This window comes from Bombus terrestris, chromosome 1, assembly GCF_910591885.1.
Source record: "Bombus terrestris chromosome 1, iyBomTerr1.2, whole genome shotgun sequence".
In the NCBI taxonomy this organism is placed as follows: Eukaryota; Metazoa; Arthropoda; class Insecta; order Hymenoptera; family Apidae; genus Bombus; species Bombus terrestris.
In genome coordinates this window covers 3920342-3935110 of record NC_063269.1, presented here as the reverse complement: position 1 = coordinate 3935110, position 14769 = coordinate 3920342, and the positions used below count along the sequence as shown (strand labels likewise).

The window sequence follows — 14769 nt, the reverse complement described above, 5'->3', positions numbered from 1 at the left end:
AGAAGTACTGGTGGATCGTGTTCCATCCGCCTACTCCGTTTCCTAAAACATTGTTTCCCTTGTTCCCTTGAAATTTATGATACCTCAGGAAAGAGGAATAAGAAGACGAACTTGAAAGGATTAATTTCTAGCGAAAAATGTAAATGAAAATAAGATCGAGGGCGAACGAAACGTATATAAAACGATACAGACAAGAGGCAGCAATCGATTTGAAACGATTGAAATCGAGCTCGCTATCGGAACGAACAGATTTTATCGACATATAGCCGACGAAATTGAAACTTATATAGTACGGCTTGCTCGCGAGTGACGCGGATCGCTCGATTAAGAGGCTTTCCTCGAGGAAATGGAGCGACTTAGCGGCGTATAACTTGGCTCCTTATATCAACTCAATCGTAAAACTTAGTCCCTTACAATCGTGCTTGAACGACACCGCAACTTCCGTCGGAACAGTATCAAGGAAGACGGAGAATCACGTGCGTCCGATGTCGTGATTTACGAAAGGAACTTCTACCGCGACAATTCTCTTTAACGATCATCTGGCCGCGATTCCTTTCCGTTTATCAAACACCCACATCAAATTTCGCGAAAGACGGATAGAACGTTCTAAGTAGAACGAAACGAAATAAATTGCCGACAAGTTCACGCTCCACCAGCGTTTATTTCTCTTACCGGATTTTATCACTCTAGTGTTAGAAAGACGAGATTAAGAGACGAGATTACTTACGCACAAACTTTTGTACAATGCTGACGAAAATTTGTCCTCGTATATGTTTCGTATGAAATTGTCTCACCTCTGCAGCATTAATCGAGGAACTCAATGATTACCGAAGGATAGTGTCTAGCTGTATTCCTGAATAGGATATCAGGTAGCTCTGTTCAAAATAAAAGTTCGGAATACGACATCGGTACTACCATGACGCGGATACGAAGACACTGTACACAATTGGATTACGAAATTACGCTTCGCGGAATGATACACAGTTCCATGACAATAATAGCGATTGGTGCGAGGATCTGCGTGACTACGAACTACACAGGTAGTCTACCGTATGAACGTTGAGTTGAAAAAGGATCAGTTGACAATGGGCAGCCACGATAATTTTAAAGCTACAACTTAGCGGTGCAAAAACGGAATGATACAAATAAGTTACGAAGAGTGGCATAAGGATGGTTAGGAAGGAAAATTGATAAGATAAGAATATCGATAAGTGAACATTCCCTGTAAATCGATTTTTTTTCGAGAGTTACTGTGGGAACAAAAGGTCGTATCAAGCTATCAAGATATAAATTCTTTTTTCTTTTTTCTTTATAAGCGATTCCGAAACAGTATATGAAATGATAATTAGAATCAGAAGCTCGTTCTTCTAACCAAATAACCGGAAATTCTCTAGGAGACTGCTGTACCGGTTGGTACAGATTTGAAAACCTTGAAGAACTAACGATCGTTTAGGAGATGCGCAAGAAGCAAGGCAGCGTTGGTAATCTCGCAACATCGAACAGCGACGCTATGATTAATTCTTCTCATTAATCACAGACCGATCCATCATCATGGTATCTGCGACGTTATTCTTTGACGCCGCTCGAAACGCTGCGAAATCAATCATAATCGGAGTTTAAGAGGATGCTGCGACTTTGTAAAGTCTCTCGAAGAGTCTTCCTGTACGGATTTATCGTGCTGGTATAATCCATATGTATGGGAAAACGCGTTGGCACGTAACTGATTAACAAAGTATCACACAAACATGATTTTCTAGTATAAACTAGTTCATAAACTTCATAAATAATTTCTTACGATATCTTAATAACTTAAGCCGAGGATGTTGCTCGTTAATAGTGACTTATACCTAGATTCCATTTTTATTTATAATACTAGACTTAATTGTTATATGTCATTTATACAAATATCGAACAATCAATCGTTTTATCCAGCCTAATCTAATACCTCATATATAACGTATCATATAAGATATGACTTTATAAGAACATTCGTAGGTTGTTCATGATAGTCGCGAAAGTCATGATCGTAATTGTAACGATTACATTGGCAGAGTAAACGTTCAGTGATAAAATATTTGACGGATTTTATGATACATAAGATATCAGTAAGCGAGATAATTTATTACGACATGATATTATACAATTTCCAGTTGGAGACTCGCTTTCTTCTATATACGCTTCCGATAAATACAGCTTCAAGATAGAATCGACGGTTTCCTCTTCCACTCGAACGATCAACCAACTGCCCTCTTGCTTCACCCTTGACCAATTCTGAAACTTTCCCAACGGATTTCTTGACTGGTATGACTCGCGGTGACCCGCTTCCTCTTCCTCTTCCTCTTCCTCTTCCTTTTCGTCTTCTTTGGAAACTTGTTTCTCACCTACCATGCGTTTCTATCTCGACCGACATCGTATGTAACTGTTTCGAAAAACATCCTCCGACCTTTCATTTCGACAAGGTATCGATAGTTTACGATCTAAAACGAACCACGTCGATGAATATTAAAAGCGAATAAAGTAGTAGCTAATAAATATCGTTTCGTCGTGTTATTATAAAAAGCAAGATGAATATTCTCGATGATTGTATCGGACGATAAATTTACCGATCTGTGAAATCGTCTCCTTGAAACATCAAATAATTAACACGAGGAAGAAACTAGCGATTAATGGAATTTTTTATCTGTGCAGCTCTCTCCGATCGACCAATGTTTGCCGAGCCAATACCGAACGTCACAGTGCCATTGGGGAGAGACGTCAGCTTACCCTGTGTCGTTGAAAACCTCGGTAATTATAAGGTAATTAAATCGAAGAATCAATGCCATATCGTTCTATGCAGTCTCCAAGTTTCGCTAATATATGTACACGTAACTCTCTCTCTCTCTCTTTCTTCTTCTCTCTCTGCGCTTTCGAAAAGCTTCTTGTCCCGAATCTCCCTTTACGATTGCAAGTCGAACTCGATTCCATTCAACAAGTTTTAACTAAAATTCCTTACGATTTCTTTCAGCCGTTCGTTGCGATCAAACGTTCGGAGATAACGCGTTAAGTACGTAAATTTGCGTCTTTGAATTATGAACGTATTTTGCGAAGAACAAGATTCAACGATTGTTACGTTACGAGTGTTACTCAATAAACCTAAGGCCCCACTATAAACCGAGTCTTATTAGCTTGCAGGAACCTTAATCCTGCAAGTATTTCCGGTTTATAACTGGTACTTAAAAGGTCCTTAGGTCTATTTTACATTCTTCCAAATTACGGAGAAAGCAGGTAGTTACCTAATGAGAAAAACTAAATAGTTGCCTAACGGAAAAGCTGGTTTTACCATAAACAATGTCGCCCATGAACCACGCTGGTAGAAGGCTTCTTCCTCCTATCTTCGTTCCCAACAGTTGTCATAACCAATCGGCATCGCGGATCATTGCCTTCACTTTCCTAACTAAAAATGTGAGCAACGAATCCGCGTTCTTGGTTCAAATGACACATCCATACCGAGCTTTCCTCCGTAATCACATCAGAACGAACCTTAGAGTTCCGACAGTTCCTACGGCTCTCACTGTTCCTAGGGCTCTTACGGCTCCTATTGCTCCTATTGCTCCTATTGCTACTATTGCTACTATTGCTACTATTGCTACTACTGCTTCTACGCCATCAAGGTGGTCAACTCTACTGGTTCTCATAATCAATGAACAGTCAAAGTCAAGAATTCAAAGTCTAGTCACTCTATCATTCGGTTGATTCTGGTGAGTCGGTTCACTCAAAGTCGGGTCTGATCAATCGCTACGTCTATTACAACAAGAGGGCCTTCATCTATCAGATTATCAGTCAAAATCTGATCAAGATCAAGGCGGTACGAATCAAGGCAGTTCTCATACTCAGCGACGTTACTAAAGTGTGTGATTCTACTAAGTTGTTGGAAAATACATAATTCATAACACTGTTAATCACGGAGTTATATCATTTCAACCACCCCTATTATCTTAACGGAAATCAAGTGATCGATCTACTCGCGGTGTCGATTCGTAGAATCGTAACAGGAATTCACGACTCCCGTTGATGTGTTTCTTCGCGATTGCGTCTGCCCACAAATTGGTCGAATTTACAACGAGGTTGAAATTTTTCTAATTGTTCGCACGAGAGAGCGAGGTACGACGAAAAGTTAAAAATGACGCAACGGGATGATTCACACACACAGTCACGATCTGGGTTTGCACTATCGAATTTTCTCTGAAAGCTATCTCGCGAGAAGTGTGCGGTTGAAGCAGGACCTGGCGCTTACGTAAGCGCACGCCAATAGCTCCATTATTACGCAATATCGCGTGTAAATAATAAACGCCGCCGCAGACGTTGTAACGTCGCCGCGTTCTAAAATATTTACGCTATCTGCTCCCGATATATCGATTCCCTGGGCCGTCCCTCCAAGGCAAAATATTCGCTGCTGCTGGCGAAACGTTTTGTCGCGATGTGCACGCTCGAAATACTTTAGTTGCGACGATTTTAAATGGAACGACGCGCACGAAGGAGCCCGTTAGACCGAACTAGAGCTCTAGGTGTCACCCACTACAACGTGAATAGCGTTTTCAAAAACCGAATAAACACGTGTCACCGTGCAGAATAGCTGGCTTTCAAAGGATGTGAATGATGCTCCTTCCGATAAACAACTTCCGTCTTTTCGCTTGTCCTCTGCAATTCGACGATTAACATAATCGTACATATTCGCGGTACCTGACGAAACTATTTTGCGTCGTCTGGACGGATACAGTTTCGTAACGGTACATGAGCGTTGAAAAAGTTGAAACGGAAAATTCAAGTCTGAGAGAGACTATTATTATTGTGACATTGAATAGTAACGTTGTTTTGGTTTACTAAGTCTAGAGGCAAATGAACTCTGAACAGATTGTTATTGCCGTTTCTTGTAATCTTCAGCCAGAGTTACATAAATAGGAAGATTAACTTTTTGTGGTAACATTATCTCTGTAGTACATTATCTCTGTATTTGTAGTTATAGTGATTTTAATACGTCAGACTATTGCGAATTCATCCACTCGTTACATTATTAAATACACCTACGCGTTTAATCCATCTCAGTTTTATTCAGATTAATCAAATTGTCATGCTCGTACAAGACAAACTTGTGGCCGATTTGGTGCACAGTTGGTTTGAGTTTATTTGTGATCCATCTTTCCAAACGTTCTTAGAAATAATGCTTTTCAGCATACTTGTCGCCATTATACTCGACTCATTCCGACTGCCAAGCTATCAACTGTATAGTGATCTTTAACGACAGAAAAAGAGGCTAAGAGACAATTCATTTAGCTTGTAATTAGTTTCCTTTCCTTTGAAGAATCCAACAAGTTCGAGAGACTCGACATGAAACAGATACCGAATGAAAAATATAATCTAAAGAGGAGTCGTCGTTAAAGAACCAATATCAGTAAGAACGAAAGTAGAAATAGCATTACGTTACCTAGCAATCGCCGTTCCTTTCAAGCTACGGAACAGCAGAAAAAGAAGATTAAGAATAAACAGAAAGGGAAATGAGAACGAGAATGGCCGTTCATTTTCTCGGAAACGATCGTTTAAACATCTCTGCTATTATCGCGCGTGTAAAACCACGCCGGAGCAAGATCACCGCGATAATTCATCCGTTGGCCGGCACGCGTAGCCATCGATTAAGGTTATAGAACAGCGGTCAAAGTAAAATAAAAGGGAAAAGATCGGGTGGTATAGTAATAAAGAAGATCGGAGGAAAAAGAAAGGACGAGAGATAGAGGGAGAAAGAGAGCAAAGAAAAAGAATTACGAGAAACGTTTGCATTGGTACACACGATCGCTCATTAGGATAATATTGGTGGAGAGCGTAACGCGTGTTCCATATTACTCGAGCATTTACCAGTTTCGCGGTCGTAAATCATTAAACGAGAAGAAAGAACAAAAGACGTGGCCTGGTTGAAAGGAGACGGTGAGCAAACGGAAATGTAACGCGGCTCGCGCGCTTTTCTCGTTCGTCCCTTCGGTTTATTCGCTGTCTTTTCCCTATCCTCTCTGACGTTCAATTATGTACTTGCACTGCATCGGAAGATCCCGGAGTTATTAGCATTACCGCGATTCCGACGAATGCTTCCTTTCCCGTTGGCTGGCGTGTCGGTAATTTCCATCGGTTCTTTTCTGCCGTGGACCGCAATCTCCACGATCCAGGGGCGGATTCTTCGACGTTATCTCAGACCAGCTCGATGCCTCCCACCGACCAGCATCGGAGGACCGCTGTTATGCAACCGCCTCCGCCACTGCGCCTCGCCGCCGCTATTGGAAACGCATCAGTTGTCCCGTGGAGGAGCTCGATGTTGGTAACTACGAGGCCAGCCTACGGCAAGATCGACATTACACGCGAACAAACATATCGGCCAGCGGAACCAGCGACTATCCACGAGAGGAACTAGCTCCACCGTAGGCTGAAAAACTGGCGAATAAATCGCGAGACCTTTGTCGAGAATAGTGCCCTCTTTATATTCTGTCCATGGAGGAGAGATTATGGAAAATTCTCCTGTGTGTATATATATATAAAGATAGTAGGTGTATATAGATGGGTGTTTTATAGCGTATGTAGGTACGATAGAGACGTTAAGATTAGAAAATTCTAGGGAGAGATATCTTCAGTAGGGCGTTCGAAACGTCGGGATTTCGAAATTGCAACGCGGAATCTGTTTGGTTTTTAAATGCAGGAAATGAGAGGCGCAGACGGTTCGGCGACTGGCGCCGTCGCGTTGGTTCGAATTAAATTTTGAAACAGGTAGAGAGTGGCGCGACGGCGGTAAATATTTCGCCAGCCAAGTTTTAAGGGGTCGATGCGATTTTTATTTACGTTTAATTTGATTTCGTGCCAAGCGGATTTTCTCATTACGTTTCACCGAATTCAACATAATTTGAAAACTGCTAGAATCGTATATCATGGTTAATTTGCCCTATGATATCGTGGCATGTTTTCTGCGTCCGGCAATTTTTCACGCTCTGACTATTTTATTTAGCGATCTCTCCACGATTCAAATATATATATACATATATGTATAGGCTGCCACAAAATACAGGGGACAGGGGTGTTATTCATAGGGCCGATTCTAGAAGTCAAAGCGATAAAAAATGTTCGTGTAAAAAGTCATCGTCGGAGGCTTATCTTTGAACTTACAAACAATTTCATTTTACGCTAGCATTATACCGGCTAATCTTTCTCTCTATTTTGTTTGCGCTTCGTATTTATCACTCTTAAAATCCATGAAACGAAACAACTGACAGGATGGACGTAGAGGTTATCATTTCCCCTATATAATTTGTGCAAACAGAATTATTTCCACTTACGAAATATCTTAAAATAGCGATTTCTCGATAATCTTGGTGTACGTTCATAATCTTCGAATCCTCTGAAACGGTTTCGAAACGACGCCCGATTTGCGCTACCCGCGTAACGTAAGATAACGAAATTTCTCGGTAAATTCAGAGTTTACGATACAACGGCGATTGCCATCTCTTTCTTGTAAAATAGTTAGCGCCGGGAAGGCAGATGGGAAACGATACGCCCGACCATGGCACGAGCAAGTCGCAAGAGCGATAGTCTCGGCCACGATCCCGTTATCACGAAGAATTTCGCGCAATTACGTGGCCAAGAGATGATTGAGCACCGCTGCGAGGTAGATGGGAGCGGCACGTGTTCCGGGCCGAAACTTGCGCCGCAACCCCGTCTGCATGTCTTCCACGCACGTGCACGTGACTGCACGCGGGAACCCCGGAGAAGACATCGCCGGTCGGTTGAAGGCGCTTATTAGTCCGAGCCAATTACGAACGCGAGTTCCTGAACGACAACGTGCCGTGCCCGGAAAATTGCCACTCTCGCGCTCGTCCTCTTTCCAACCGGATTCCAAAGGGATTCGAATCCCTCCTTTGTTCGATCCCTTTCAAGGAATCCAACGCAACCGATGGAAATTTGATTTTCAACCGACGAAGGGACAATTTGCGGTAAAGGGAGAGTTGGGCGCTGAATTTAAAGAATTTCGGTGACAAAGGACACGTGTTACGTCGCGCGAAAGGGTCCGCGCGACGTCCTTCATTGTTTGGCCGTCAAGGCCCAAGCACCGTTAGAGAAACTCTCGATAAACCTAAGGCCCCACATCAGAACGAACCTTAGAGTTCCGAGTCCGTATAAGGCTAATTAATAAGCGAACTTCGTGAATAATCTGACGGATACGTACAAGATTCTTCGTATAAATAGATACATTTTCTACGTAGATGTAGTCATTGGAAAGTAGATACTGTGATACGTGAAATCTCTGTATGGCTATTGATTGGTATTGAATAGATACATATTTCGTATATATTTCGGTGGACGTGAGATTGACGAAAAAGTACGCAAAGGGAAAAGAGGAGATCGGGAAAGAAGAAAAATCGAGAGAAGATTAGGAGAAGGGAGGAAGGAAGGGAAACGTGAGTAGATTAAAGGAAATGAAAGGAATAATAATTATTCGTCTTTACATCCTTTTCGAGATAAATGTATATCTACGTTTGCGTCAAAGGAGAGTGAGTAATTATAAATATTATCTATATTAATTAAATTGAATTCAATTATTCGTGTATAATTTCATGCAAGAATTAATACTACATAGATTAAAGTCACTGTATATCCTTCAAATACGTTACAATTTTTAGAACCTTAAATTCTGCAGGGTAAAATAGCAATTTTCTCGGATTGAATCAAGATAGTATTAAATGATGAAAGATTTCGAGGTGGCGGAACGTGAGCGGAAATGCAAATTAATATACATCCAGTACCTATCCATTGAACATCATCCTGGTTGAGAGAAAAGGTCTTGGAAAAATCAGATATTACAGCGAAAGTACCTTGGAAGTATAAACGGGGAATTAAAGGAATGGTGGACGGTGAATGGTTAATAAGCACGGCGATGATAATTCATTATACGTAACTCCGATAACGGGACGAAAGCGTGCGAATTCTTAGAGAAACAACTAGCGTTGCAAAGCCGGCAGAAGAATTTTAATAATTCGACTGATCCATTTTTATGAAAGAAGAGACGAGCGTTACTATGCGGCGACAATAAACTGTAAGCTCGTCCGCGTTTACAGCTTCGACCATTATACCGGAGAAACATAAAGATGTTCGCAGCCCTCTACGTTCTAAGAATAAAAATTGAGGCCTTTTCAGTCGATTCCACCCGCGATCAGAACCGATAACTTCACGGAGAAAGACGTTCCCCCCGACGATCGGTGTCATTTTCCTTTTCCTTAAGAAACCATAAATGGACATGTTACACGAAGGTTGGTAGGTCGATAAATGTCCCACACCGCACCATCGTTCCTCTACTCTTGCAAGAATCTTCGGATCTTTTCTATATTTATATAAATTATGTATTTTCTGTAGAAATAAAGAAAAAAAAAAAGAAAAATATTTTTGTGGAATTTTCTGTAGAAATAAAGAAAAAAAAAAGAAAAATATTGTTGTGGAATATAAAACATAGATCTATTACACATTTTAAATGGCGAATACTTCATTTCGATTATTTTACAGATTTTGTGATATTACGCTGGTTCTATAAACTTGCAGAGATTAAAATTTGTTCATAGATGCATGAGAATCCGCAGCCTAGTTATTGAGCGATCAAAACAATTTTATAGTGCGCTATAAAACGTCAAAACTGATTTACAATATCGTAGCGAAATTTGTCCGGTATTAAAAGGTTACTGATCGATATTGGAGTAAACAAATGGAAATGTTATCTGGAAATTTACTGGGTCGGACGCAGCTCGAAATTTCGCCCGGTATATTTTAACAATTTATTTGATGCCGGTTCGCTTACGTTTCTCCATTCCAGATTAACGTTTCATTAAAGCTCGTTGCTTCACGGTACACGCGGAAACATTATTTTGCGTGATGGAGTACGCTTTTGAACCACATTCTCCGTTCGCTACCGAATCGAAGGGGTTCGTTACACGTCAGTCGCTATCCCAGCTTTTCCATCGGTATCGTACGATCTACCGATGGGACGCAATTCACGAACGCGTAGTCTGTCCTTTAATCTGTTCCAATAAAATCAATCCGGAAAAATCGTATCGAATCACGATACCTTGCCTGGGCTGGAGAACCACCGCCAGGAACGTATTAACCATTATCGATCCTTCCTCCCGTTCTCCTCGTCGTTCCATCATTGCTCGCCGTTCCACCTATGGCTTTCGATCAAACGTAAAAAGAGAATCTACTTTTCCGCGGTTTCATCAATTTTTTATCCGCGTTCTTCGCCAGCCAACGAGCACGCGTTTGAGTCTGCACAGACGACGTTGGAACGTTATTTTCGAGAACGAACAGCGAGAAACAATCGGTCTGCCAGTTTTTCCCTCGACTTTGAAATCGTGTATCACCCATTTCACCGATCTAACAGTCTCATTAGATTCGACGTTTCACTGGTACAGTCCCGAGGGACAGAGTCGACTTCCAGCTCTTTGATCGGAACGCCAGAAAATTCTATTTAACGCCTGCAACGAAGTATCTTCGCTGGTTCCCTATTTAGAATGTTCCAGCCGATACTGAAAGAAACCGTACGACTTTGTCAATTTCCACGAATTTAATTATACCACGAAGCCAGGGAATCACGATGAAACTCTTTCCTTCAAATGAATTCCTACGCTTGGTCCGCTTGTAGAATACTCTCGGCACGCGTATTCGTTACGTGCTCTTGAGGTACGATGGACGGCAAATTGAAAAAAATGGCTCGCGATATGTACGGTTTCGTAGATTAGGTTGCAAGAAGAGGCAGACGTGCCGCAATTTTGTTCCATTATACTCGTCGGAAATTACAACGCGAGGGCGAAATACGCCGAATATGAAGAACATAGAAGACGGTCGCCTTGCTTGCCATCGATCTTTGATCGTTCGTTATCTTGAATAGAAGAAATCCAAATTTTCCGCAAATTATAAAGACAATTACAGTTTAAGCTTGTTCAGTTATTTTTTCATTTATTAGTCATCGTATCTGTATGCGTACAGTATTGTTTAAATTGCAAAAGAAAAACCGGTAAGCAAAGAATTGACTTAACGCAGAATAAAAATTGTTTAATAAATAACGCATCTTCATATTCTACGACGAGGAAGAAGGTAAACGATTGCTTCATATAAAATTTATTGTTCCATATATAGCGACCTTTGATCAGTGCGCTGCGATTGTTCATGAATTTATGCAGAAATGTACTGGATACACGTAACATGCAAAAATGTATAAAACATCCAGTAAAGAAGTATTCGTTATAATATTAAAGTAAAGTATTCATAATATTTTTAATAGAATAAAATAAATCTCTATTTAATTCTCGTTTCTTTTATTATGTCCACATGAACGTGAATTTGAATAAACAGTCCGCAGTCTACTGAAAATATTTTACAAATATAATATAATTTAGTTTGGTCCGTCGTATAAACAAGCCACCTTTATTTTCTAAGTATAAAATTAATTAATCTACTACTGGATCTATCTAAGTGCTTCGTAACTTCTTATTAACTTTTTCATGCTCGATGTTGAATATACGCAGCATCGTGCCCTGTATTTAACTTACTAATCGACTAAACGATAAATGTACTTCTTTTCGGTAAAATTGGCGCCAAATTTTAGTACGTTGTGTCCTTTTTACAAAACCAGCTGTAGAAACATGTTTCTGTTATTAACGATTAACAAACACAGCATTTCTCAGAAGCTAAACGAGTTCAGTTCTGAAAAAGTAAATACGTTCTTTATCAACCTTGATATTTTTGTAATTACAAGTGCCATCCGAAAAAAATGAAACGATATCGCCTTTACTTCCACTTACATTGAACTTGTTATGAAATTATGTAATATCGTGGAAAAGGGCCTAAGAAATATCAAGTTAACTATAAACAATGTCGCGAGAGCCTAGGCGCCGTAGGGTCCATCAATGTATCGTCGGTCCTTCAATGGAATAGTTTCGTAGAAAAGGCCTACGTGACCCTGGCCGCGGGTGTTTGCGGAACACACGCGTGGTGGGACGAAAAAAAAGACAAAGGGATGCGAGAACAGTTAGTATTAGTTGAGCAGTCAGAGTGTTAGTTGAGAAGTCAGAGAGAGAGTGAGTGCAGAAGCCGGAGAGCGTGAATGGAGGAGCCGGAGAATCGGGAAGTTGAGAGCCGAGTATGATAATAAGACGTACGACGATATTGTAATCAGTTTGTTGTATTGAGTATTGCTTGTTAAACTAAAACTTAACTCCAAATGAAACATCATTACTTGTCCTTACTCTAAACCCCATTGAAGTTACTACGTGTATTAACGCGTTATGAAGATATTAGAATACAATACGTGTGAGACACGACGAGATCAAAAACATTGAACACGTTGAAACGTGTGTCCATTGTTGACAGAACGAAAAGACAAGGGAGGTCAGCTCTTCCGGTAAAAGGGGAAAAAGTGGAGGCGGCACGGCTGCGCGTACTCTGTAATTAGCTAATTAAGAAATGAATTTAATAATTAATTTGCTAACCGAATTACAACGGTGCGAGCGTGCGTCAGGCGTCGGCGCCACGACGCGCCGACGATTTGGACGTCGCGTGTCGCCGTGAGTCGCTTCTCGTGGTCTGTGAAATTTTTTTTAATTACTGCGCCGATAAATCGTCGAGTTAACTCGTGCTGGAGATCCGAAGGAAATAGTCGGATCGTAGTACATCATCCAGGAAATGTATTCTTCACGACGAAAAACATCAAGTGAGAAGGTAGTGCTAACGTTTATCGACTAACACGAAACTTTCGCGCCGGAGAATAATTCATTGCTCGCCACCTTCCTTCTCCCTCTTCAATCGCGTCCAACATAGAATTTGCTACAATCGATTCTTTCTAGATCCTAGATAAAGTCTATCATCGTCTATTGTGCATCTTATCGAATCTTCCTTTATGATTGAAAGATTTAGACATTTCAGTACTATTGATCATTTCTAATTACAAATAAGATTGCAGATGTAGCGACACATGAGTCAGAGGACGATGCTGCAGAGATGAGGCAGAGGACTCATGCCGTTGTTTTGTACCGGGACACAAACACCGCCTTGAAAACAATGTCGCCGCTATGTGCAATCGTCGATCAAAGACGAATTCAAATTTTCCGACTCTCCTCCCGACCAGTATAAATAATCGGACGCGATCGCAGGCGAGTCAGTTATTATCCGAGTTATCATTATCATACGAATTATTATAAATACGAACTATTAACAGTGATTAAGGAGTATACGAGTTATCGAGTTATCCGCGAGCGATCATACTCTATCTTTACGAATACGTTTGTACGAGCATCTGTCTACAGTATTTATATTATTTAATTTATTTAATTTATTCCAAATATATTTGACGGGTCGCAACAGCAATCTCTCGTTCTCGTTATTCTATATTACAATCCTCGACACTATCCATCACACAGATGGATGTTAATTTCCTCGAAAAATCTATTTTTAAGCTACAACATTTTCGCTAGAACAGATCGTTTTATTTCGAGAACATGATTCTCTTATAGCTGATATTTTCAAACGTGTGGGTACCTTTAATGTAATACGAGTATGTACAACACTAAAATATCCTGTACTTTATCAATCTAGCTACATTCAGAGTTAAAAATAATCATTATCGACTATACCATATGCTATCCTCGGCTAAAAAAAAATATATAATACAGATAGTGTAATCCACATGGCGGAAACAGTGAGCAATAACGCAATAATGGCAGTATATAGAAGTTACTATATTGCTTATAATAATTATATAATAATAATAATAATAATACAATAATAACTGCGTTATTAATCTATAGATTATACTATTTATTCTATTACACTGTCAAAGCAATTGTTTACGCCTTTGAAGTTTGTTATCAAAGTAAAAAGTGGAGAAACTATACGTATAGTTGGCACTGCGATACTGCAAATATCAATACTAATCACATTCCGTAATACATCTTCAACTTTCTCAAGACAATAAGGACGTTCCATCGCGTTTGAGCGAAGCAAAACTTCATCCTTTCAGAGTTCCAATCTTTCCCCTTGATCTCTCCACCAATCAACTTTCCCCTCTAGTCTCCGCTTCTGAACTACGGAAACTCCCTTTACCCACGTCAACGAATCGATTCGCACATTTTAAAGAAGCGTCGAACGACAGGCGGCAAAGGGAATGAGTAAGTTGCTCCCATCTGGTCTACTAGACGACATGTTCGGATTTCTCCCACGACGACCAGCTGTCAGTAGATGTTTCATTCATAAAAAAAAAAAAAAGAGAAGAAGGGCGGGAAGAGAAAAATATGCCACAACAACGTTAAGACTAAAAACCGCGGAGAAATATAAAAGCGACCTTGTGGGAAATCAAGTTCGGCCTAATGACTGCGCCGGCAAACGTCGGGAATATTTTCGCAAAGTTGATTAAAACGAGCAACTCCCCTCCTCGACGCTAAACGCCGCGCCGTTGTTGGAATTGCACGTCGGTTCGACCTTCCTCTCCTTTCTCCTTGACTCTCTCCGCCACTCCTGCGTTCCACCCTCCGTTCTAGCATTCTCTCTCTCTCTCTCTCTCTCTCTCTCTCTTGTTATGTTCTTCAGCCACTCGGTTACTTTTTCTCCCTTCGCCCCATTCCATGCAGTGGTTAATTAAATTCTAGATCGACTGGTCGATTGTTTTAAGAAACTCCGCGTAAACTCCAACGACTATTGCCCCCCTTTCCTGCCCTTCTTCCCTGC

The 14769-nt window shown here is 40.7% G+C and overlaps 1 protein-coding gene across 7 annotated transcripts in view; it reads left to right on the top strand.

The window, feature by feature from the left end:
- LOC105665845 (lachesin) overlaps window positions 1-14769 on the top strand; it is a 288009-nt gene that overhangs the window by 194874 nt on the left and 78366 nt on the right. For all 7 annotated transcript variants that reach the window (XM_048407783.1, XM_048407786.1, XM_012309408.3 and 4 more), the window contains one exon: window positions 2689-2795. In XM_048407783.1, coding sequence (XP_048263740.1) covers window positions 2689-2795 — 107 coding nt within the window. The remainder of the gene's footprint in view (window positions 1-2688; window positions 2796-14769) is intronic.